Genomic DNA, 25,169 nt, shown 5'->3' on the forward strand with positions numbered 1-25,169 from the left:
TGAGGCTGGGACAAAAATCCCACCTCGTTTCCCGTGGCTTGACGGCTCCCGGCTGTAAGGTGCCGGCCCGGGATGGCCCGCACGGCGGTACCCGAGCTGCCATGGCCGAGGGGGCAGGCGAGGCGCAGGGGTAACCCGGCTCGGGCAGCCCGCGGATCCCCCGGTGCCGCCTCGTCAGCCACGGGGCACGGGGGGGAACACGGGCAGCGGCGGCCCCCGCCTAAGCCATGAGGGCAGCGCGGAGGGACCCCCCGCCCCGCCGTCGCCACCGGCCCCCGGGGGCCTCCCGCTCGGCGCGGCCCGGGTGTGGGAAGGCACCGGGGAGGGGCGGGCGGTGCCTGCCCGCGGGGGGAGCGGAGCGCGGAGCCCCCTCCCCCGCCTGGCCGCTGGCTGCCGCCTCTCCCCGCCGCTCGGCCGGCCCGCGCCGCCGCCTCCATCTTGAGCGTGTGTCCCCTGCTCCCCCCCCCCCCCCGCCTCCACAGCACCGAGAGCGTCGGGGGCGCTGGAGCCCCGGGGGGGAGCGGGGGGGAGGTGAGGGTGGTGGGGGGCGAAGCGGCACCGGGGCCGGAGCGGCAGCGGCGGGGAGCAGCGGCGGGAGCAGCGGCGGCAGCGGCGATGAGGAGGCGGCGCTGAGGAGGCGGCGGTAGCCGGAGCGGACGGAGCCGACATCTTGTGCCCTCCCCTCCCGCCGCCGGCTGGGTGAGCCCGTCCGCCCCAGGGGGGAGGGGAGGGGGAGGCGGAGAAAATTAAGGAAAAAAAAAAAAAAAAAGGAAAAGAAAAAAAAAAAAAAAGAAAAAGAAAAACAAAAACAAAAATTCCCCCCAAAAAGAGGCGGCGGCAACGGTGGAGAAGCCGCGGCGGCGGCACGCTGAGCCGGCCAGGTAAAGCTCTGCGCGGGAGGCCGCGACACCCTTCCTTCTGGGGGTCTCTCCTCCCTCACACACCCCCGCGCCGGGGTCGCGGGAAGGTGACCGGGCGGGCGGGAAGGAGCCGCGGGAGGCCCGGTGCGCCGTAGCCTGCGGGCCTCTCCCGCGTACCCGCTCCGTCTCCGTGCGGCGAGAGCGGCCCGCGATCCCTCCCCGAGGAGGGGGCAGCGACGGGGACCGCCCGGGGACGGGGAACGGGCAGCGCCGTATCAGCCGGGCCCCCCCATTGCCGCCATCTTGGCCCCCCCTTCTTCGCGGCGCGGCGGGGGTGCCGCCCACCTTCTCCCACGCGATTGGCCCAGGCGGGGCCGAGCGCACCCGCCTTTAGCCCCGCAGAGCCTCGCGTTGCCATTGGTGGTGGCGCTGCGATGGGCGGCGGCGGCAGCCAGTGGCCTCGCAGCCCTGCCGCGCTCGCGCTGCCCGCCCCCGCCCGCTCCCTCCCCCTGGAGAGTGGCGGTTCCGAGGGGAGCGGGGGCAGCGCGCTGGGCGCGGGCCGGCGCTCGGTCCCGCCGGGGCGGTTTCGTTTTTGTCCAGGTCCCTGCTGTGCCTTGGCCCAAATCGCTGGCTGTTACTGGAGTTCCCTGCGGAAAAAAAAGCTCTCGGTGCGCGGGATAGCTCCCGAGAGGAGCGCCTGCCGGCGCCTGACAGTTGAGGGCATGTCGCCGTTCCCTCAGTGACTGCTGTGGCCGGACGCAGCTCGTGGCATGTGACAGTTCCCTCAGACGCAGCTCATGGCGCACCCCATCTGTTGCTAAACGCAGACTTTATACCTGATACTTCATCCACGGCCCGTCTCACACCCTTTCCATTCCAGAGCGAGGGCCTCTGGTGCGTCTCCTGTCGACGTGGTTACAGAAGTGTCAGGGCATTGATAAAGATCAGGATCTCGGCATGTGCCTGGGCAGGCAGGTCACCGTCACATCTGCTGAGCACCGACACGCTTCATTGTAGGCATCAATGTGGGTGTGAGGAGCATAAACCCTTGGCAGGTGTGTGAGGGGACCATGGGCCCATGGCAAGCACAGACTTGGCAGGAACATGAAGAGACATGGTTGAGGGCAGCAAGAGTTTTGCTGGTGTTCTGGTTGGCAAGAGGTGGAGAGGGTGCTGCAACTGCTCCAGGTTTCCTCTGGCATCCATCAGTTTTATCTATCAGTTTTATTTTTTATGTGTTTCCTAAATAGCTCCGTGGGCGTCTGTTCCCCATTGCACAGCAGCGGGTTTTAAATCCCAGTGGCTGCATGGAGCTCAGTGGCTGTTGGTGCAGGAGAGCAGTGCTGAGGAACATCTCCAGACCTCATGTTTGGCTTCGTGTCCCAAAGAGGGGCAGCCTTCGGTAACAACAAACCCCAAGCTCTTTAGGGCTATAGGGGCTGTAGCCACTGCCAGTAGTCATGGTGTACCAGAGTCCAACGAGAGCCATGTTGTTCCCATCTTCTGCTGCATGCCAAAGTCCAGGTGGCCTTTTTGCTGCAGGTCATTGGAGTTCTTCATTGTTGAGGGACCTGGTTTTTTTCACTGGGATCACCGAGCTATGCCAAAAGAAAGGGCCAGGAAACTCCCTCAGCTGCACTGCCTTGAGCTCCAGCCTTGCACCCTCTGCACATGAGAAACCTGGTGCTGTAAAGTGAGTCCTTGGTAGTTCAGCATGGGAAATCTGGAAGGAAGGAATGCAGCATGAAGGACAGTTGGGAAGGAGACTGACTGAGGTCTTCTGCAGTGCGAGAAAAGGATTTCTGACCCTTGGAGGTGGCCAAGGCAGCACTGAATGTGTGGAAATCAGTCTTTCCTTTAGAGGACCCACTTGTGTTCAATATTCCAGGCTGTATGTATCATAGGGGTCTGTACTGTGGTGTTGTTCCATACATGTTGATCTCTTTGTTTTTTCTAGGGGAGCTTTAGGCCCCTTTCTAGTACATTTAAGTATCCTGACTTGGTTTTTCAGTCACCTATTACAGCTGTTGCCCACAGGTGTGAAGGCTGCTGCTCAGGAGAATCAAGCCACTCCTGAAGGAGCTCCTGGGGTAGAGTTAAATTCATTTCCAGCAGCTCTCTGAGTTGTAGCCACCCTGTTTGCTCAGTTGCACTCTCTGGGAACTTCGCCTCCTGCTCCCTTTGTAATCCCCAGTAGAAATAGCTGACTGGTGCTTTTTGGAATGCCTTAAGCATATTGTGGCAATGGCAAAGGGATGTCTGTTTGAACTTTCTGCTTTCACGTCAGCAACCTTTGTCCATGGCAGGACAGGATCAGCATGGGCTGAAATAGCATTTAACCCCACTCATGTCGAGTGCCTTTAGCATTTCAGTGAGCACAGGTGCTGTTTGCAGAGGGTTTCCTTTTTATGTGTAGCTGGGAGGTGTTTTCAAGTGTGCCAGGGGAATCAGAACATTCTTAGGTTCCTGCTTAGACGTTTCTGTTGTTGTAGACAAGGTCACAGTGCTCAGCTCAGAGCGTCTGAGTTTATTTTGTTGCTGCTTTTAAGGTATTTTGGAGGTGTCTCTCCTAATATCCAGGTGTATGTCTCATTCCAGGCACTCAGCTCTCTCTGGCTGCAATTTCCATGTCATTTTAGATGCTTCTTCATAGTGCTAAGTAATTGTGTGTTTTACAAATGGGTTGTTTTATGGCAGTTGGTTGCTGTGGTGCAGAGCCCACTTTGGGGTAATTTGTCTAGAAATCCACTGATTGTTTCACTAAAGGAACTCTGCATGCCTGTTTTTCCCATTAACAGATAAAAGAGCCCTTCCTTCAGGTGGTTGTTTCACTGAAATTTCCTTGTCCCTCAGCATTCCAAGCAATTGGCTATTGCCTCATTTTTCCTGAACACAATATTAATGATGTGTGTGGTCAGCTCATAATAATTACTTTATCCTCCGTGTATCTTTTTGCCTCCAATATCCCCTTTGCTTGTACCAGCCTGAATTGTAACAGAGCTATTTGTCAGCAGGATTTTCTTTTGGTTTGGTATTTGTTTGTTTGTTTGTTTTTTTCATTTGATGATCAAATTGCCTTTATAACCTCTTTTTTTACTGATTGAAGCCATTGGAGTTCAACTAGGATGGCTGCAGTTGGGTGTCTGTGGATCAAGTGACTGATTAAAGTTTTAAGGCAAAGGTACCACCAAAATTTGTGGTACTTACATTTGCAGGTAGAAATTATCATCTTTTATTTTACATGTGAGGTAAAATTGCATTTACAGGCTCCATCGTTATGGGTGTGCATACTGAAACTGGCACCTGTAGCTTATTTCTGTGGATGCAGCGGAGAGTTTGGAAATCTTTCCCAGAGCCTGTTTGTTTCTTAAGACACAGGTGCTGTCATGGCTTAATCTCATGGTTCAAGAACCAGTACTTGAAAAAAAGTATTGCTCCTGGAATTTGCTCCTTTGTGGAATAAGCTTGGACTTCCTGTAAGTCCTGGTCCTGTGAGACGCTGCTTGCTGTGGGACACAGTTGAGAGTTTCTGGAACTATGTCCTTCATGGAGCACAAATACTGCATTGGCTGAGTACAAATTGGGGGTTTGTGGTGTGTTTCCTTGTCTGTGGGTCCCACAGAAAGAGACTGAGTGTGTGGATTGCTTTAAATAAGGGTGAGGCACTGGTTCAGGCCTCTGCATAGCAACAGATAAGCTCTGGGCTGGCTTATCTTCTCACAGAGAATTTACATTTGCTTTTCTTTGTCTCCTTTCCGAATTCTTTCAGCCTCAGCTTATTTATTCCCATAAGTCATGTTCCCATCCTTGACTCTGCCCTTCTCTCTTGCATTACTCACTTGGCTTCCCCTCTGCTTCCCCGCTTTGCCAGCTCCCTCCTTCGCCCTCCGATCACCAAGCTGCTGCCACCATGTCTGAATCCTCCCCCAGACCATCTCCCCAGGTTTCTCCTCTGCTCCCCTCTGACAGGCACCTCCTTAATGTCAGCAGCGACTCTCAGCTAATTATCTAGCTTGCTGATTAGCAGTTTGTGCTGGCAGAGCTGGCTGGGGCTTTTTGTTAAGGCTCTGAGCAAATGCCATTTCACAGCTCCTGGTGCTGGAAGCTGTCTTGATGCTTTCCTGCTCGTAGCCCTGTGGACTCTCCATAGCCAGGTGGCTCAGGTGGATGAATGGGGATTGTGGCTCCAGAGGGGGGCAAACGCCACAGCTTGTAAGTCCATTGGGATCCGTGCTGCTTGTTGCCATGTCTATCCCTCTTTGCTTCCTCGTGGAAGAGCAGGAGAGATGCACATCTGGTCTCTGCTGCATTGCTCAGTTCATCCTCTGGTTCTGTTTCTGACCCTTGAGAGAAGGAAAAGCAAACTTGGAGGATGATTTTTCATTGTTGGGCCTTTTTTGCATCTGCAGTGTCAGAGTGGAAGGATTGGTGGTGGCAGCCCTAAGCTGTGAAACTTGGAGGAGCTCTCTCCTGGTCTGAGGGAGAACCATTAGTTTTCTCATGTGGAGCTGACAAAAAAAAAATTAAATTGGAAACTGCTTTCACAAGACCTGAATGGTCTATTCCTTTTCACCTGGAAAACATCCAGCACATTTGGGGATGTAAAAGTCACAGGCAAAAGACCAGGGAGGAACTTGTTGATTTGTGTGAGCTTAATGTGTGAACGGTGCAAGAAGATGTGAACGATGTTTGAATTTCAAGGGATCTGAGTGGTTTGCTGCTCTGGGTGCGCAGCAGACAGTTTGTGTATTGTGTTGTCAAATTACTTTTGAGTTTTTCTCACTGGTGGTGGGGTGGAATGTACATCTGAGGTGCAAATAGAGGAAGTTGGAAGGTGCTGTGCATTGCTCTGGGACACATTGCAAGAAATGGCTGATCTATCAAACACCTGCCTGTATCTAAGGTGTAAAAACTCAGCGAGCTTGAAATTGCTGGAGTCTCTGGTAGAAATTCGCTCTGTTGCAGCATTGAGTGAGTTTTTCGGTCTGTGCTGCTTCTTGCTTGTCTCCTTGTCTTACCCTGTCCTCTGTGCTGTTGTGTCCCAGGGTCTCTGGACCACAGGGATGAGGAAGCCTCGGAGGAGGTGCCGGCAGCACTTGGAGGGGAGGCGATCTCCCTCGCCCTACAGCCTCAAGTGCTCCCCGACCCGCGAGACGCTGACCTACGCGCAGGCGCAGCGCATCGTGGAGGTGGACATCGACGGGCGGCTCCACCGCATCAGCATCTACGACCCCCTGAAGCTCATCACCGAGGACGAGCTGACTGCCCAGGACATCACCGAGTGCAACAGCAACAAGGAGAACAGTGAGCAGCCCCTCTTCACTTCCAAATCGAGGAAAACACCTTCCAAAGGCAAGAAGAAGGAGTCCTGCTCCAAACATGCGCCAGGCTTGTCTTTGCACTTGCCCCAGCCCAAGTTCCGTGTGGTGGACTCCTTCAGCCAGCCAGAGGCCCCTCCCCTCCCTGCTGCCTACTACCGGTACATTGAAAAGCCTCCTGAGGACCTCGACGTAGAAGTGGAGTATGACATGGATGAGGAGGATCTGGCATGGCTGGAGATGGTCAACGAGAAGAGAAGGGCTGATGGTTATGGGACGGTTTCTGCTGACACTTTTGAGCTGCTGGTGGATCGGTTGGAAAAGGAGTCGTACCTTGAGAGCCGGAACAATGGGGCGCAGCAGTCCCTCATTGATGAGGATGCCTTCTGCTGCGTCTGCATGGACGACGAGTGTCACAACAGCAATGTCATCCTGTTCTGTGACATTTGCAATCTGGCCGTGCACCAGGAGTGTTACGGTGTGCCCTACATCCCCGAGGGGCAGTGGCTTTGCCGCTGCTGCTTACAGTCCCCTTCTCGCCCTGTGGATTGTGTCCTTTGCCCAAACAAAGGGGGAGCCTTCAAGCAGACCAGTGATGGCCGCTGGGCTCACGTGGTCTGTGCCATCTGGATCCCAGAGGTCTGCTTTGCAAACACTGTGTTCCTGGAGCCCATCGAAGGGATCAATAACATCCCTCCAGCTCGGTGGAAGCTCACATGCTGTATCTGCAAGCAGAAGGGCATGGGAGCTGCTATCCAATGCCACAAGGTGAACTGTTACACTGCCTTCCACGTCACCTGTGCACAGAGAGCCGGTCTCTTCATGAAGATTGAGCCCATGAGGGAGACCAGCATCAACGGCACGACGTTCACCGTGCGCAAGACTGCCTACTGTGAGAGCCACTCCCCGCCTGGCACGGTGAGAAGAGGGTCTGCAGCTGCTGGTGGTGATGGGCAGGAGGTCACTGTGAAGGAGGAGGAAGAGGAGGAAGCCTGTTCTGGCCCTCCCAAAGGGTCTGTGAAGAAGAACCAAGTGAAATTGAAGCAAAAGATCAAAAAGGAGCCTGGTGACGTGACCAAAGGGCGTTCGTCCGTGCCCGTGGTGACGGTTGCACAAATTCCCTCTTACAGGTGAGTGTTGTGTGTTTAGGGAAGGAGCTGGACAGCTGTAGCTGAACGGGGTGTGTTTTAAGGACTCAGTCCCTCTCATTGTTGACCTTGGAAACACTGAATCTTCACTCAAGGCGTACCAGTAACTGTGTTCAGAGTGCTGTGCAGCATAACTTGTGGCTGGGTTTCTTCCAAGTGTCACTGTAGTTTTCTGGCTTTGCTGAGCAGCCATCCCAGGTTGTTGTGTCATGCAGACTCTGTGGTGGTCTCTAATGGCAAACACCCATCTACCATGAAGGCATTTTAAAAATACTTCAGGCATTACAGGTTGGTAGGTAGGTAGGGGTCACCCCACTATTAAAATTTTTGAGATCTCGTTTCATAGTTTCTTAATTCCTCCTTTTATTACACAGCATGTCAAACCTGACAGTGTTGCAAGCAGCTTTGACTTTGGCTTTATTTTTGTATTTTTCTCTCAGCTCTCCCTCATGCAGGACTAGGTAGTGCTGAATTTTTGTTTGGTGCCTTAGGAAGTGTCTTGCTGTGTCTGTTTTAACAGATGGGCTGATAAAGCACCATGAGTAAGATAAGCAAAGGTTAAAATAGGTGATCTATTATTCCTGGACTCCTGTCAAGTTAATTTCCCAGGGTTCAGATTAATAACATCAAACTTAAATGGCCCCTGGAAGGTTCTTGATATGGGAAGTAGTTTTGAAATGAAGGCTTGGAGCTGAATTGATGATTTCATACTTTGTGCTGTGGCAAGTGCTTGCTGGGACCCTCCAGTATGAAAAGGGGGCACATCTGTCTGCATGTGAGGAGATCCCAGATTGTCCCAGCTCCTGTGTCATTCAGAGTGAGCATTGGCACAACACTGCAAAGCTTCATCAGGACACCCAAGGGTCTGCAAAGCCATGATTGCTTTGCAGCTGGCTCCATGATGTTCTGTGCTTCCTTCAGGCTGAACAAGATCTGCAGTGGGCTCTCCCTGCAGAGGAAGAACCAGTTCATGCAGAGGCTGCACAACTACTGGCTGCTGAAGCGGCAGGCGAGGAACGGGGTGCCCCTGATCCGGCGGCTGCACTCGCACCTGCAGTCCCAGAGGAATGCCGAGCAGGTACCCAGGGAGCAGCTGCTCCCCAGCTGAGCTCACAGGGTGTCCTAGGACACGTGGCAGGACACACAGCTTGGCTCCCAGAGGCAGATGAGCTTAACACATGCCTGGGGAGGGGAGCGAGGGTGAAAAGATCAGATTTAAGTCTCTCTCGGTCTCCTCTTGGTGTGCTCATGCCTGAAGAACTGAGTGTATTAGTGGGATATCCACAATGCCGTTAAAGTTGGGGTTGGTGAGACAGCAGGTAGGTGCTTTTTCCCTGAGTCAGAAGACCCAGGGTTGTGCAAGGGTGTGATGGGTCCTGGGTGGAATGATCTCATATATGAATGATAAAAACACATTCCTTGGAGTGAGTAAAGAAAATGGGTTTTAACTCCACAGAGTTATGGCCAAATTCCGGTTGGGGTCATTCTTCCTGCAGCTTCAATTTCTCTCCATCCCATGCACATTTAGACATAATCATCAGCTCTGGACTCTTTTGGTTCCTCTTTTGAGCTGGCACCTGTAGTCACTTTAGCTTGGTGCTATTAAGCAGCACTGCATTTGGCATGAGTAGTTGCTGAAGTAATGAAGCAATAGGACTCTACCCTCTAACACAGCCTGTCAGTAGGGAATGTATAAAATGTACATGCATATTTTTATTGTAGTTGGGGGAATTTATAGGCTTTTGGTTTGGAAGAAAACTGCTCTGGGTGCTAAATAAAAAAATTCCCCACTCTTCAGTGCAGAGCTTGGGAAAGTGCAGCATTTCCTTGGTGTACTACATTGGCAATTTACCATAAGTTCTTAGAAATAAATGTCCTATTAATATAAACCGTGAAGGTCTTGTGAAGCAATTGTCCTCTTGGCAATCATGTGAAAGTGTATGCACTGGAGGTATATCATCCAAATCCTAAAAAATCTACAGATTTGGGAGAGGAAGGATGATTGTGTTGTGAAGCCACTGAACTGTTTCTTGGAAGGTGTGAGCTCATCTCCCAGTGTTGGCCATTCTTGGCAAATGTCTTTCCATGGCTCTATTTTTTATGGGTTACAGAATAGCTCTTTTTTCCCCTGCTTTTGGTCCCCGTCCCGTAAATGCTTTGGGCTGCTGCTCCAGTGCACAGAAAAAATTCCAGCCTCTGTAGTAAACTTGGATGTAAAAGCAGGGAGGGTGTAAATGAGCATGCACTGAAGTGTGTTGCCAGGGTGAAGCTGCAGGATAATTTGGGATGATTTCACAGATAAGGTAAAATCTAGAAAAGCTGATGTTCTCTCTGTTAGACAACTGAATGCTGGAGGAAGGAGGGGACATGGTCTGAACAAGAGACAGGGCAGTAAGAGGAAGACACAGAGCAATTCCTAGAGGATTCCTAGAAAAAGAAGGAAACACAGGAAGCCTGTGGTGTTTTTTATCTCACCCCACTTATGTCTTGCAGAAGGAGCAGGATGAGAAGACGAGTGCAGTGAAGGAGGAGCTGAAATACTGGCAGAAGCTCCGGCATGACTTGGAGCGGGCTCGGCTGCTCATCGAGCTCATCCGAAAGCGGGAAAAGCTCAAACGGGAGCAGGTAGGGAGCTCTGGCTGTCGAGTTCCTGCTCTTGACTTCAGTCCCATGAACTCTTAACTTCAGTCCCATGCAAGCTCTCTGTGCTGCAGGAGGCACAGGAGGAGCATGACAGTTTTTCTGGAGCCTTTTCCTCTTTTCATAGGTTCCGTTGGGTGTGCAGAGCCACCCCTCCCTGTGCCAGTCACGGGTTTGCACTGTGCAGCCTCTGCCCTCAGAACCAGGGCTGGGCTGCAGAGTGCTGGCAAAATGTATTTGCATCGTTAATAGTGGATTTGATTCCTGACCTACAGAACCCCTTCTATTTCTGGGCATGGACCAAATGTTTTGCAGAATAGAAGTTAGGTTTCTTACATGATTATTTCAGGAGTTTGGTAACACCTTCTCCAGAGAGAAGTCTAAATCACAATTCAGCTCTTAATTTCTAAAGCTAAAAATTCCTGTAGTTTGTCCTCTTAAGGACATTTTTAGAGGAAAAAGTTTTAAGATGGAGACCATTTACTAAATTTTCCAATTTCTCCTTTGACCTATGTGCACATCTCCAAAGTTTTGCCGGTTGTTTCCAATGCTTGCCAGGCTTGTCTGTCTTTGTTGTCCTTATCTTGTTGGTTGCTGCACACACAACTGTTCTCTCTGGCTGGAGTATCCTCCAGGAGAGCTCCCGGAAAGGCTCACTGGGCACACAGTGAGCCTGTACACATCCTCAGGCCTTGCCTGGGTGCTTCCAGGCTGTCTGCAGAGAGAGGTAAAGCAGCATCCTCTGTGATCACCCCTCCTCCGAGGGCAATTTTTTCATGGCCAGAAACCACCCACAGTTTTCCTGGAGTCCTCTTGATGGTTCGTTTGCTGCATTGTCCTTGATTTACATCAGTGGCTCAGCCCTCATTGCTGTGTGAACATATTTTAGGTAGGAGGATAAAAAAAAAAAAGTCATTCTTGGGCTTTGTTTGCTTTTGATATCTTGATATAACCCTATCACAACTGGCTAAATCCATAAAAGCTAATGGAAACTATGGTGTGCTTTTTAAAAGGATAAAATACCGCAGAAAAGTGTATCTTGTTGGGCTCTCTCCCAGCCCAGCCTTTAGATGAGTGCAGAAATTGTGCATCTCTGCTTGGCCTTTTTCCTGTTTTGGGGGAAAAGTGTGGTCTTTATACCTCTCTATATTCATTCTCTCATTGATGCTGTCTTGTTGCTGAGCACATCAAATACAGTTTGCTTTGTGAAAAAAGACTTGCTTACCTTTGTTACTGAAGTGTTGATTTAATGACATAACAAGTGATTATAAGATCAAAGAAATGAAGATGTTAAAAGATGAATAAATACTTTTATCCTGTTCCAGTCTTCTTTGAATAGATTTTCAGTGCAAGAGATATTCAGTGCTACAACTTGTTTGCTTGAAATCAAACAGTATTAGAGACTTCCTAAAGGATAGAAGGAACTGTATTAGGAATTTGCAGACATCTAACCACTGTTGTTTGGTTTCTGCCTTGAAGTCTGAGAGCTTATGTCTTTAACTTCGTTTTTGCTCTCTAGTCTAATTATAGATGATGTTGTTCAGATAAATGCCTGCATACTTTTAATTTTTATATTGTGTTGCTAATTGGCATAATAACAGTATCTGGAGGCAGGGAGTTCTCCAGGATAATTCACCAGGCGTGAAAAGCCTGTTTTCATTTTTAATTGTAGTATCCTTTAACTTCCTGGGGTTTCCTCTTGTTTTGACTTCGTGAGATTGAATAAACAGGAGTTCTCCATGTAAAAGGATTGGACTGAGCAGTGTACATGGAGAATATTTTACAATGCTGGCCTCAGGTTTCCACCACTGAGTAAAGCTGGGGGGGATGATTCAGAAGAATCTGGAGGGAGGCGCCACTCACAGATCCTGCCCTCAGTGAGTGTCCTCATGGCTGTGTTCCTGTTGGCAGGTCAAGGTGCAGCAGGCTGCCATGGAGCTGCAGCTGACCCCTTTCACTGTCCTGCTCCGCACAACCCTGGACCTGCTGCAGGAGAAGGATGCTGCCCAGATCTTCACAGAGCCAGTTAACCTGAACGAGGCAAGTCTCTTTCCTGGAGGTGTTTAACGGGTTGTAGATGAGATATTGCTGGGCAAAAGCACAAACCACCTTGTCGAAAGCTGGGACAGAAACTGGTCTCAAAAACTTATCTCAAAAAGGACTCATGATGTGTGTATGCTTCGAGGCCAAAAAAAGGGTATTTTTTTCTGGAAGTTTAGTGCATCTTGGATAAGTAATGTATTGCAGAGCCAGGGCGAGTCTGCCTTGCCTGGGTGACACAGAAATGAACATTTGTTGCTGCCCCTTGCCTGTGGAAAGGGCATTAAGTGTGCTTGTGATGGGTGCGCTCTGGTTGGCTAGTAAATGGTTTTTGTAATTGTACAGGTTTTATATGTTTAGGTTCCAGATTACCTGGAATTCATTTCCAACCCAATGGATTTTTCCACCATGAGGCGGAAGCTGGAGTCCCACCTGTACCGAACCTTGGACGAGTTTGAGGAAGACTTTAACCTTATAGTTGCCAACTGCATGAGGTATAATGCTAAAGACACGATTTTCCACCGAGCAGCTGTCCGGCTCCGGGACCTCGGGGGAGCGATTTTGCGTCACGCGCGGCGCCAGGCCGACAGCATCGGCTTTGACGCTGGCGTGGGGATTCACCTGCCTGAGTCGCCCAAGCCCCACGACTTTTACCGCTTTTCTTGGGAGGATGGTGAGTAATCATTAATGGGTTTGTTTTTCCCCCCTTCAGGCAGATCATAGCTTTAGTTCTGAGCACGTCGTTCGGTCTGCATGGAAATCGTAGTTGTTCTGCATAGGAGAATTTTCCTAGCCAACTGTTTACCTAGGCACATATAGAACTCCCTTAGACCCCCAGAGAGTGGGATTTCAGGTGAGCTGGGCACTCTATGCTAGGTGCAGCTTATCTCCAGCTCTCCTAGTGTATGTCTGTGTTGGCACAGCCTTGTAAACTGTCCGTGCTCTTCGATTTGTGCCAGGAATGTCCTACAAACTCGCTATTTTAAAGAGCACTGCAAAGGTGGGGCTGGGAATTTTTTGCTCTGGGGAAAGCTCATACTTTGTAAACTGGCAGGATGTTACAGCAGTTGGGTTAGATGGAGCCCTAAGGGTTGAAAGGGAGTGATGAGGGGTGACGGTACTGGGACCTAAGCAATCCTTCTAGCTGAGACTTTCCATTCCCAACACAACCCCATCCATTCCCACAGCACTCTTGAGATGCAGCTCCAAAGCATTGGTTGAATAGCTTGGCTAAACTTAGTACAGCCATCAGGCACACAGAGCTTGCAGTGTGCCATCTGGTTCCTAAATGTTGAAGCCCTCTTGGGTGCAGATGGACAGTCATTATGAAATTTGTGTAGGTGTTCAGCTGTCTGTGCTGCTCTCGTGGATGCCAGCCCTCCAGCAGAGCCAGAGGAATGGCAGATATGTCACATTTGGCCACTTATGTTTGTGGTCTGATTTTGTCATTTAATCTGACAACGAAATAGGTTTCTGACAAGGGCCTAGACCACAAGCTGTTCTGTGTGGGGTGCAGACATGTCCTTTCACTGTTGCCCCTGGGGCAGTAACAGGATCTGAGGGACAGTGCAAGTTGAATCAGCTGCTTTTTATCCAAAGGAAGAAGTCCACGTTCCACGATTCTTGACTGCTAAATCCCCATGCTAAAACGATTGATTCACAGACAGCATCAAAGGGAATGAGGCCTGGCCCCGGCCCCAGATGCTTCTCCAAGAAGCCTTACCCCTTCCCCTGACTGTCCCATCTCTTGTGCTGCAGTGGATAACATCCTGGTCCCGGAGAACCGGGCTCACCTGTCGCTGGAGGCCCAGCTGAAGGAGCTGCTGGAGAAGCTGGACACGGTGAGCACCATGCGCTCCAGCGGCGCCCGGACGCGGCGCATCCGGCTCCTGCGGCGCGAGATCAACTCCATCCGCCACAAACTGGCCCAGCAGCAGAGCAAGGCCCTGCCCAACGGGGACACTGTGCCACGGGAGGGGCTGGAGACAACATCCAGGGAAGGGGATGAGGAAGGGGAGAAAGGTGAGCAGCAGGATTTTGATTCCAGGTCTCTCGTCAGCAGTCAAAACCTGCTGTTTCTCCTGTGACCTTAGTGGAAGATGGGGATGGCTGTTGGTAGCTTTGGGAGTGACTCTTGCTAAAATGTTCAAGCAGATTTTTTTCTTCCTGTAGCAGATGGTGCCAAGCTCCCGCAACCTCCAACCCTGGAGCCCACAGGACCTGCACCCACCCTCTCAGAGCTGGACTCTCTGCAGGACCCTCCAACACTCAAACCCATCAGTGAGAGCAGGTCCCTGAACCAGCTGCCGAGGAGGATGGTGTCGGACAGGGAGCTCTTTGACAAGAAGGCTCTGCAGCAGGAGAGCCAGGCTTTCCAGCGCCTGCTGTCCAACAACGGCCTCAACGGCCTGGCCCTGCCCCCTGCGGACAGCCCTGCCAGCCCCGCCCTCAGCAGCGTGGGCCGGAGGACGTCTGTCCTTTTTAAAAAAGCCAAGAACGGCGTGAAGCTGCAGAGGGGTCTGGAGTGCTCCCTGGAGAACGGGGAGGAGCACAGGCAGGACGGGCGGCGCTCACCCTCCTGCCCCGACGGGGAGCGACAGGCGCGGAAACGGCCCCAGAGCAGGACCTGCAGTGACAGCAGTGGGGAGAAGTCACCCCGGCAGGCAGCACAGAGAGGTGAGGAAAGGCTGCATGTGACGCTCAGGGCCAGCTGACATCGTGGTGTTGGGTCCCAGGTTGTACTCAGTGATCTCAGAGGTTTTATGTAATTGGTTCTGTAATTCCTTGGGATTCCTTTTCCTTCTGGAAGCTGTGAGATGGGGCTGAGGAAGGGAAAATCCTGGGGCTGAGTAAAAACTTCTGCATCCAAACTACACACCCAGAACTGACTTTATGCTTAGAGGAGAGTCCAGTCCTCATAACCTGGTGAAAGCCGCATCTCTTCACATGTTTGTAAACGGGGCAGACATGTCCATAATGAGCTGCACTTCTCCATTGACTGTACATGTTGGTTTTGTTATCGTAGCTCATCTCTAGTCACCTTCATTTTAGACATTTAAAGGTACCAAGATGAATCCCAGGGCAGTCAGAAGTAACTCTCCTATCTGCCAGGCTGCTGTTAGAGGGACTTTTCCATTTTTTGTAGGGCAAGCCAATGTGCCCAGCTGGTTGAAAAGCTGTTGAGTGCCTGGCTGGAGACTCTGGGCTGAGGTGTTGGCATTCTTGCCCGTGTGGAAGGGTTTGTGTTGGCTTAGTCACTCCTAGGAGTGAGTGTTTCCTGCTGCAGAAATGATGGATTTAGTTGGAAGTGTTCACACTGTGGAGTAACTTAAACATTACTTTGAAATCGCTTCTGGAGTTAAAATAAAATTAGTTAAAATACCAAGCAAATTCCTTTTCAGATTAGATCTGCAAATGAGAATAAGCAGCTGAGATGAAATTTGGAAAGATAGAAGAGGAAAGAAACATCTGAGTGACAGCACTGTAGTTTCTTTTTAATTCTGTGTGAACAGCCATTGTGGTGACAGTTCCCATCAGGAAGGTTTGACTTAGCCTACACCTCAAATATTATCTTGTAGTTATTTGGCTATCATAAGGTTACAAGAATATTGAGACTGGGAGGAAGGCAGTGGAATGTGGGGATTGACTTGTCAGGACAGTTGAAAGGAAACACAGATGACTTCTCCAAAGAGTGGAGGGACTCACCATCATCATCTCTTGGTAATTAAAGCAGAAAGTTGTCATTCACACTGGGCGGAGGTCAGAATGAGAGGCTGAACTTAAAAAAAAAAGGGGTAATAAAGGCAGGGTGCTGGAAAATCACTGATAATGGACAGTAGCATTTATCCTCTGCTGAAACAGCACAGCTGGCTTTTTTCTGAGTTACACCCCTGCTTTGTGATTCAGCTCCAGCTCCCTCCACAATTTCAAACACAATTGATTTCTCCTAACTAGAGGGAGTGTCTGATGTCATGAATCTGTGTTACTGCAGAAGCAGGTCAGTGTGATGGGGATTTTCACAACAAGGTCTTTCCCAGGAATGTGCTTTTTGTGACAATCCCATATTTACAGCTGGAAAAAACCACCAGAGGCTTTGCCATGAATTTGCCCTTTGTGTGGCTGTTGGACTTGTGAGCCCGTGGGAGTGTGAGGGTGCTGGGTCCGTGGGCTGGGGGAAGGCCAGGGTCACCTGGCTCCTTGTGCCTGCTCTGGGCTTGGGGATGCTCTCAGGGGTCACTCCTTGTCATTCTCATTTGTCTCCTTGGCAGGAGTGACCAATGGCTTTGCAAAACATGCAGGGAGTGGCTCTGACTCGGAGTGCAGCTCTGCCCTGGGCAGTGGGCTGGTGTTTGAGGCCTGCAGGTAAGTGCCCCAGGCAGAACTGTTCCCTGGAACACCTTCTGTGTCTGGATTAATCTCTCTGATTCTGTTCTTTGACTTCCTAGCTCCAAACCCAGCCCAGACTGTTACTTATCTATGTGTTGACTCTAAAACACAAAAAGCTGCTGAGTTTTCATCCTGTCCTCTTAAGCTGCAGGTCCCAAAAGCAGTGTTTGATTTTTCAAGCAAGTGAATGCTTACACTGCTCTTTCTCAGTGCATGCGCATCCTCTCTGTTGATGCAGTTCTTGAGAACCAAAACTTGGAAAAACTTGAATTCAGATTTTCAGTTCAGCACTGCAGGTAAAGCTGAACTTTTTACCACCTACTAAACAGCTGCTGTCTTCCTCTCAGAAGTTTCAGAGCAGAACTGGGCGCTTCAAACATGATAGAACAGACTTAAAGGAAGCACCTGACATCTTTTGATGTCTGATGGATAACTTGTGCTATTATTCTGTTCAGGAACAGCTCTGTTTACTCTTTTCTCCAGTGTTTCTTTTCCAGCAGCAAAATCACTTACAATAAGTTACTTATTAGAAAACTGTAAAAGAAAAAATGAAACTACAATATGCAAAAAAATATGATTGCTCGAGGTGGAGGTAGTCCATTTTCTGAAATGTTTGTAGTAAGGGGGTGAAAGGATGTTCAGGATATGGGCTGACAAAGTCCAGTTTCATACTGGAGTTGTACTGGAGGGCTGCTGTGTCATCTCTCAAGCCTGTACACAACTGGTGCAGCTCATGCAAGCTCCAGGCATCATTACATCAGCTCTCAGGCATGAAGCCTTCACTGGGTGTCCTCCTCATGCTTACAGCTGGGTTTCTGTGAGGCCTTTTCATGGCTCATGGCAAAGCTGGGATGATGTCCAGTGTGCTTTCACCAGAAGAGATCACATTTTGCACAAGTATTCAGTGCCCTTTCCGTGTCAGTGATGCACCAGTGCAGTAATTTTTCAGTACTTTAACCTGGTTTGAGGAATCCATTGTCTTTGTTGTCCAGGATAATCTGTTTTCTCCTAATGCTCTACTTTCCCAAATCTTCCTGGCAGTGGTTTGATGCCTCCCAAGCGGAGTCGAGGGAAGCCGGCTCTGTCTCGGGTGCCCTTCTTGGAGGGTGTGAATGGAGACTCTGATTTCAGTGGCTCAGGTGAGAATTGCTGCCCAGCACCCCCTGCTCTGGACCCACCTGAACCAGGGGGAACACATCTCAGAGCACACCAGGAGCCAGTCCTGCACAAACGACCCAGGCTGGACCTGCCTGGGCACTATTACCTGCTTTGTTACAGATTTAGCTTATTGCATAGAACATCCTTCCTGCTTCCACCTGTCCTGGTTGCCTGTGCCCTGTGTTCTCCTTGGAGGCCTGCTTTCTGTAGGGGCTGGTGTGTGTAATGTGCCTGTCACTGTTTCCTCCTGTTTTGGGACTAGTTCTCTTTAATGATGGTGTAACACAAACAGGAAATCATAATTATGAGAGGGGTCTCTCTGGAGATGACTTCATAGCTGTTCCCTCTGGTGTTGCTTGCAGGGTCTTTGTAACAAAGTTGTCTTTGTCAGGCTGTGTTGTAGGTCTGTAAAATTGTCACATTGCTGTAGTACTCCCCCAGGCAGTGCACCATCCTCCTGTGCTCACACAACCTGACTGTTGTGTTTCTTAGGGTGTGTCATTGCAGGTTTATGCTGGAGGCCCTGGTACTCCTGTGCCTTTCTGTGCTGGCTCTTGTCGTGGCTCTCTGAGAATCATTATTATCCTGGCCCTTGTGTGTCTGCTTTGGAGATGAGCTCACAGAGTGAGGCTGCTGCCATGAGAACTGGAATCAGTGGGACAGTTCTGGGGTTTGGAATATAATTTCATTGCTGAAAGAATACATTTGGAGTGCAGTAGTGGAGAAGCACATCAGATCTGTCCTGCCAGGGTGCTCAGCTGGGTTGTACTCAGCATTTTCTAGATTCAGTTTCCAATGCCAACATTTCAACATTTTCCCCAGAGCAAGCAGTACTTGCTGTAAATTTTTCATTAATGAAGATTGCTCCTTTTCCAGGACCAGGACCAGCCAATTTCATATCTATGACCAAACCCATCTCTTGTGGGGCTATTTGATTTCAGTGACTCAGTTTGATTAATGTTCTGTGTTGAAGAGTTCATGTGAAGCCTCCTGCATGCACAGGCCCATGATTTAGGAGACTGTGACTTTATTTTAGTGCTGAACCTGCCTGCACCTGAGCATAAAGGCTGGAGTTTGGTACATGCTGAGTTTTATCATAAACACCCAGTTCATATAGATACAAACAAGTGATTTTCCTTTTTGTCTTGTCATTGTGCTTTAAGTACTACAGTAGTTCACCTGTTTCAGTTGATTACTGCTGAGACAGTGAGGCCTGGGTGAGATGACAGTGTGGTTCCTTTTGTGTTTTCGTAACTCTCTGGCTGGTAACAACTCCTAAGCTGTGTCTCCTGCTGTCCCTTAGGCAGGCCTCTGCTGATGTCCTTTGAGAGCCAGGCTGAGCTGGAGCCCCTGGAGCTCGTGTGGGCCAAGTGCCGTGGTTATCCCTCCTACCCTGCCTTGGTAAGTGCCACAACCTCACCTTGCAGCTCAGGTAGCCCACGACACAGTTCTGTTGTGCACTGTAACCAGACAGAAAAGGAAAACTTCCCAAAATCATGTAATATCTGGGGTTTTTTCTCCTTTCCCCTTTGCACGGTGAATTTTCCCTGTGCTCGTTCTTTCAGAGCTTTGCAGAGGAGTCATAAAGCATTGGTCTCTCATTGTCAGGGGTAGGAGCTCTTTCACTCTCCTCTGCTCTGAGGAGAGTCATCAGTACTGTGGGCATGAGAAGACCTAAATTTTATAAATGCAGCACCAGGTTCTGCTGCCTGCACATTTCCCTCTTTGGTGAGCACAGCCCCATCTGTAGGTGCCCAGCTGGCCCTGTCATGTCTACATCCTCTTGAACAACCATATGTTTGATTTAAATATGAGCATATATGCATGTCCCTTGAATGTGATTTCTTACTGTTTATCTGCCTATTAATGCCGTCAAAAAGGGCAGATTCTTCTGGAAGGGTGGCCCTCATCCAAATGGGAGCCCAGAAGAGGGAACATCCCAGGATCTGCTGGCCATCCTAAGCAGTTTTAGTTCTCCATGTGGCTACAGCCAGAGTTAAACTGTGGCTTAGAATGGATTTAACCACTGAGACTGCCTCCTAAAAAGGCTTTTTTATAGCAGCCTGTTGTGGTGGCAAAGTGTCTTAATAAATTCCTACAGATGGCCAATGTCAAAGCCAGTCTTACTTTTTCAAGCTCTTAGGAGGGTCAGAAGAACAGAGTGAGTATTGCAGCCACCCGCTTGCTGTTTTCTCCTCCTCCTGTGCTGACATTGCACAAACGTGGACATGGACATTTCTGCTTTATAGGGGGAGAACTGATGTATTTATTGTGATTTATCTTCAGAATTACTGTAGTCTCTCTTCCCCTGGCGTGATGGAGCCAGCACTGCTTGTCAACTCTCAAAATATTTGGCCTGGTTTTGATCTAAGGCAGTGTAAATCTGAGCAATGCCACTGATGGCAGCTGAGTTGTTCCAGAATGGAGCTGTTGTGAAATCACATTTTGCCTGGGAACTACAGCAGGAGCATCACGTTTATCTGGAGTTTGGTGCGAGGGAGGGAAACCCTTTGCTGAACAGAATAGTACTGAGTTTGTACTGAGTTACACATTAGTGTAAATGCATTTGCAGCCACACAGAACCACACACATCCCTTTTTCAAGATGGGGTGCTGGGCTTTGGGACTGACTGGCTTCTCTCCCACAGGGGAAGCCTCAGGCTCAAATTTTTTTAGAGAGACACTCTGAAACCAAGCAAATTTGCTTACCCACCCAAAGCAGACATAATTTTTCTAGCTTGGATACACTAAAAGGACAGAAAAATAATGCATTCTGTTCATTGCTGGGAAGGGTTTTGTGCTAAATATCCTCCCCCTGTGTCCCCAGATTATCGACCCCAAGATGCCCCGTGAGGGTTTGCTGCACAACGGAGTCCCCATCCCTGTGCCCCCCATGGATGTCCTGAAGCTGGGGGAGCAGAGGCAAACAGAGGCAGGAGAAAAACTCTTCCTTGTCCTTTTCTTTGACAACAAGAGAACCTGGTGAGTGTGTGCAGGCAGCTCCGTGGTGAGTGTGAGCGGGAAGATTTAACACAGTCTTTGGGATGTGGGAGCACAGAGGGATTATGATGATGTTACATGTAAATTGGGGGATTTAAACATGCAGCAGGCAAGAGGAGTCTAAATCAGGAAGACAGCCTGCTTTTCCTGGCCAAGGAGCACAACATCTGACAGCTCCACTTCCACAGTGAACAGTCCAGCATCCTTCACCCAGAGCTCACATCACCACAAAAATCACATAAAATCATCACATGAAGCACATGAAGAGAATTTACAGCCAATTACAGGGAGCATTTGACTTCAGAACACCAGCAGTCTGTTGCAGTGCTGCATAAAAGATTTGCCAAAAATTTCTAGGCTAACATTTTCAAAATGCAGGGTTTGTTTCATATTTAGCCTCGGCTGATTTTTTCAGAGGTGCTGAGTACCAGCAGTTTTCAAATCAAGATTTTTATTTAAGATGGAAAATGTAGGTATAAGCACATAGGTTCAAAGCAAGAAAAATATCTGAAGGCCTTTTGTTGTTACACTTCAGCCAGGATGAATCTGCTGATTTTAGGATTAGTTGCTGACCATGCTCACGTGGTAACAGCCAACCAGCCAGATAAAATAAGCCATAAACCAGTGAAGAGCCTTAAAACTACCACTAAGTCTTTAAAATCTGTGTTTGGAACAATGGGAAATTTGTAAAATTGAAGATTTATGCTGGAAGAGGTGACAGCTGCATGCTGAGCCCACTGGATTATTGAACCAGCAAATAAATCCCACATGGGAACATGACCCGAGAGCAGTGACACGGGAGGCAGGACCTGTGTGCAGCTGGGATCACAGAAACACGGTTTATGCTGTGGATAAAGTGGATGCTGGATTGTTGGGATGCTGTGGGAACAGAGGAGAGCTGGGCTGGCCTTTTCTTCTGCTGCCTCTGTAAAATAACATATCAGGAGTTTAAAAAGAAGCCTTGTGGTGTTTGAAGAGCCCTGCTCCTGGGGAAGGTTTGTGCTGGCTGCCTGTGAAGGTTGGAGCAGGGAAGCTCCAAGAGATCAGGGAAAGGCTGGAGGAAGGGGGTGGACATTGCCAGGGCTGGAGGGAAGATAGAGCAGAACCAAACACACAGAGGAGTGTGTTTGGGGAGGCTTCCCCTGACATCTGGGGGCTGCTGCAGTGTTTGATGGGGTCTGAAGAGATGGGGACAAGGTGCAACAAAGGGAGAAGTATTTGCCATCTGCTTGGGAAACTGGGAAGGGGACCGGGTTTACATCACTTGATGAGGGTGTCTGTGTCCTCTGGGTAAAAGAGGTGTGGGGAGACAAAGTCCTGAGGCTTTTAATTAGCACACTGCATTGTTCCCCCGTTCCTGATTACAGGAACCACTTGATAAAGAGCATGTTCTGCAAAGAGAGACTAATGATTGGTAGCAGAAAATCAATGGCACTGCCATGCTGCCTCTTGCTGGAGTCATCAGTTTTCAAAATCTTGAATCCAAGGTTGTCATTGAAGCTATCTTCCCAATAAAAGTAAACATGTCCTTGGCTTTGCCCTGCTCTTGTTGAATACAAGCTCTGCTGCGTGTTTACTCTCTTCAGAGCCCACTCAGAGCCTTGTCTGCAGTTTGTGGGAAGCTGAGGTGCCTCAGGAAAGTACTAAAAACCCCTCTTGGAGTCAGATCTAATTTTGATTGATTTCAGTGATGCTGCAGAAGGGTGGCAAAGACTGAAATTGTTACCTTTGTGTGAAGAGAGGCTGAGCTGCCCCAGATTGCCCATATTGGCTGAGTGGGAGATGCATTGAGCTGTGCCAGCAGTGGCTGAGGTGGAGCTCCAAGGGGCTGGATGTCATTAGGAGAGGTGGGTGACACATTTCTCAGTGTCCAGTTGACCTGGACGAATGACCACACAATAAAAGCTTGCTACAGACAAGGCATTTGCAGTTAAAGGAATCCTTTGGGGTCAGGCTGGGCTTGGGATGTGTCATCCTGGTTCTGGATGATACTCAGATAGTTGTACCCACCTAAACTAATGGTTTCAGCTTCTTGGAACAAGACAGGGCTTTCCTCGGGATAAAAACTCACTTTGCACCATGGACATCCCTGTGTTTGCTGCTGTGTGGAACACAGGAATTTCCAACTTTCCCCTGAGCTCCAAGGAGCATTGAAAGCTTTGAGTAAGGGCTCCAAGGAGAGAGAAGACTGTGCTCAGAAGGCATTTTGGCTGCAGGGGCTTCTTCTATGTCAAATGCAGGGATTTAAACATTTGTGCCATCGTTGTGGGGTGTTGATGATAAATGAATACATTAGGTGAGGGTAACTGCTCCTGGGGAGGAGGTGACAGGTCTTTGCCCTCCTCTCTGCTGCAGGCAGTGGCTGCCACGGGACAAAGTGTTTCCCCTGGGCGTGGATGACACCGTGGACAAGCTGAAGATGATGGAGGGACGCAAAACCAGCATCCGCAAGTCGGTGCAGGTGGCCTACGACAGAGCCATGATCCACCTGAGCCGGGTGCAGGGGGACAACCCCTTCATCCCAGCCACCTACCTGTGAGAGCTGCTGGGGCCAGCCCTCCTGCTCCTCCTCACCTCCAGCAGCTGTCAGCGCTCCTCTGAGTACCCTGAAATGTGCCAAAAAAATCCCCTTTGTCCAGCTTCTTCCTGAATGTGTCTTGCTGAAGAGCTGGCAGGAGATGAAATGTAGTCTGCAGGGAGTGAGGTAGGTGGGAAAAGCTGACAGGTGACAGGAGCCAAGGTGAGTTGCTGCAGTGAGCAGAGCACGCAGCACTTGGATGTTTGGACCTCATGCACCGTCCCCTGCTTCCCCTGTGCTGCCAGGGTTTTGAGTCGTCAGCCAGTCCCAGGTAATTCCTGGGAACCTGGCACCACCAGGATTCTCTACAGAAATCCCAGCTGGACTTTGTTGTGCCAAATTTACCCTAACCATCATTGGCCTTTTCGTTTTTGTTTAAATGACGTTGTCCTGTCACATAAAAACTGCACAGAATCGTAGCTGGGAGCTCTGATTGTGACTCTCCTGCCTACGTACATTGTGTTTTCATGTTTAGATTTCTCTCACTGCATTTAGAAAAGCTTGAGATTTTGGTAACCTTTCCCCCCTGCACAGTTTCATGCACAGATGCACAGAGCTTTAAAGATGAAAATCAAATTACCTGACCTGTGTCTGTATGTATGTCCTAGAAATTGATTTTGTAGCTTCACGTCTCAGTTCTGCTTGTTGCAGTAACATTTCATATCATGACTTAGCACAGTACCTAAGAAAAGGTAACTTCCTTTTTTAAGAAGTAATTTTGGAGGTGTCTGTTGAGCTGGAGCAGCTCTGCAGGCACTGAGGTTGATCAGGGTTGGAGGGAGATGCATCTTTTGTGTTGGTTTATGCACATTTGGTGTAAGGCTCCTCTTCCTTTTCCCCCCCCCCCTTTTCTGTCTCCCCGCTTTCCTCTGCCACATTTTGGACTGAAACCAAGCACTGACCAGAGCACACGACCCTGCTGCTGTTTCACCTTCTCCCACACGTGCACATCCTTCCCTGGTGTGTGGGTCTCCAGTGTTGTCATCCAGGTAAACCCAGACAATCCCTGTTGCTTTGGGTTTGCATTGCAAAAAAAAAAAAAAACGGGGACAAACTGATGTTTGGGAACTTGGTGACTAAATCTTTTCTATTAGCCAAGGACTTTATGATTTCTCTGATCTCTTCTGTTGCATATCCCTCTTTGCTTTCCCATTTTAAAGAGCCAAAGGTGCAAAGCAAGATTATAGATTGAATATCATCATTTTGCTTTTTAACTCAGTATTTTTTTATTATTTTTAACTTTTTCATACTGAAGAGAATGTGGAGTCAAAATAATAATAATTAATGATAATGAATAGTAGGGAGTAATCACTGCCATTTCTACTTGCTCTACTTTTTTAAAATACCACTTCTTATGCATTGGGGCATGGAACTGCATTGGAAGGAATTTTAAGATTCCTCTAACATAGAGAGATGGGGCATAGGAGTTTGTAAAAATATTAATAGTGATAATAATGCCCGTGGAGTTTGGCTAGGGAAGGATGTTGTGTATATAGTTGTAAAATGTTCTAAATTATTTAGACCTATTGTCACCATTCTTGAAGTCCTCAGTTGTGTTGCTGGGTCTTTTATATGCACACAGTGTAATTTATTTAAAGGAACATACACTTTTCCAGGTGGTAGCTCAGCTGTGGACTAGTGACCTGTGTATATGTTTTAAGGTCTTGGGAGTTGGTATTTTATTTTTTGTTTTCGGTTTTGTTTGGTTTTTTTAAATGATTTTAGAATTTGGATTGGCTGATATCCTGTTGTTGCTACAGAACCTAAATGTTACTGTCAGTCTGCTGTAAAGCACAGATTGCTCTATTTATTGTAGAAAGTGAGTTTATTTGCTTTCTAGAATTGTTTATATCAGATGGTATAAGAGAAGTAATAAGAAAATCTATGCTTGTAAAGAAAAAAAAAAGCTAATTTTACCTACTATAATCTGACTGTCTGAGACTATATTTTCTCTCTGAGAAATAAATGTTCTAATGTATGGGAAAAAAAAAAAACACCAAAACAAACAAAGCAACAAAACACCACCCTCTCAGAAAGAGTTC

The 25,169-nt window shown here is 49.0% G+C and overlaps 1 protein-coding gene across 5 annotated transcripts; it reads left to right on the forward strand.

The window, feature by feature from the left end:
- BRPF3 (bromodomain and PHD finger containing 3) lies at window positions 1-23,915 on the forward strand. 5 transcript variants are annotated; one of them, XM_066204108.1, is made up of 13 exons: window positions 1-881; window positions 5,906-7,308; window positions 8,248-8,404; window positions 9,820-9,951; window positions 11,878-12,006; window positions 12,367-12,679; window positions 13,765-14,028; window positions 14,179-14,682; window positions 16,275-16,368; window positions 17,434-17,531; window positions 18,854-18,951; window positions 20,377-20,531; window positions 22,905-23,915. In XM_066204108.1, exons 2-13 carry the CDS (start codon window positions 5,924-5,926, stop codon window positions 23,086-23,088), a joined length of 3,513 nt encoding a protein of 1,170 aa, XP_066060205.1. In that variant the 5' UTR covers window positions 1-881; window positions 5,906-5,923; the 3' UTR covers window positions 23,089-23,915. The 5 variants fall into 5 exon arrangements, with proteins under 5 accessions (XP_066060205.1, XP_066060207.1, XP_066060208.1 ...); XM_066204110.1 differs by having other exon boundaries at window positions 14,182-14,682; XM_066204111.1 differs by having other exon boundaries at window positions 9,823-9,951.
- Window positions 23,916-25,169: the final 1,254 nt, after the last annotated feature.

This window comes from Chamaea fasciata, unplaced genomic scaffold (assembly GCF_029207755.1).
Source record: "Chamaea fasciata isolate MVZ Bird 193981 ecotype frontalis unplaced genomic scaffold, bChaFas1.0.hap1 SCAF_25, whole genome shotgun sequence".
NCBI classification, from domain to species: Eukaryota; Metazoa; Chordata; class Aves; order Passeriformes; family Sylviidae; genus Chamaea; species Chamaea fasciata.

Bases quoted from the DNA above. Each gene is read 5' to 3' on its own strand.
- BRPF3 (XM_066204108.1), top strand. From the start codon at position 5,924: ATGAGGAAGCCTCGGAGGAGGTGCCGGCAGCACTTGGAGGGGAGGCGA. The intron at 9,952-11,877 runs GTAGGGAGCTCT...TCCTGTTGGCAG, and splicing joins AAAAGCTCAAACGGGAGCAG to GTCAAGGTGCAGCAGGCTGC. The intron at 18,952-20,376 runs GTAAGTGCCACA...CTGTGTCCCCAG, and splicing joins ATCCCTCCTACCCTGCCTTG to ATTATCGACCCCAAGATGCC.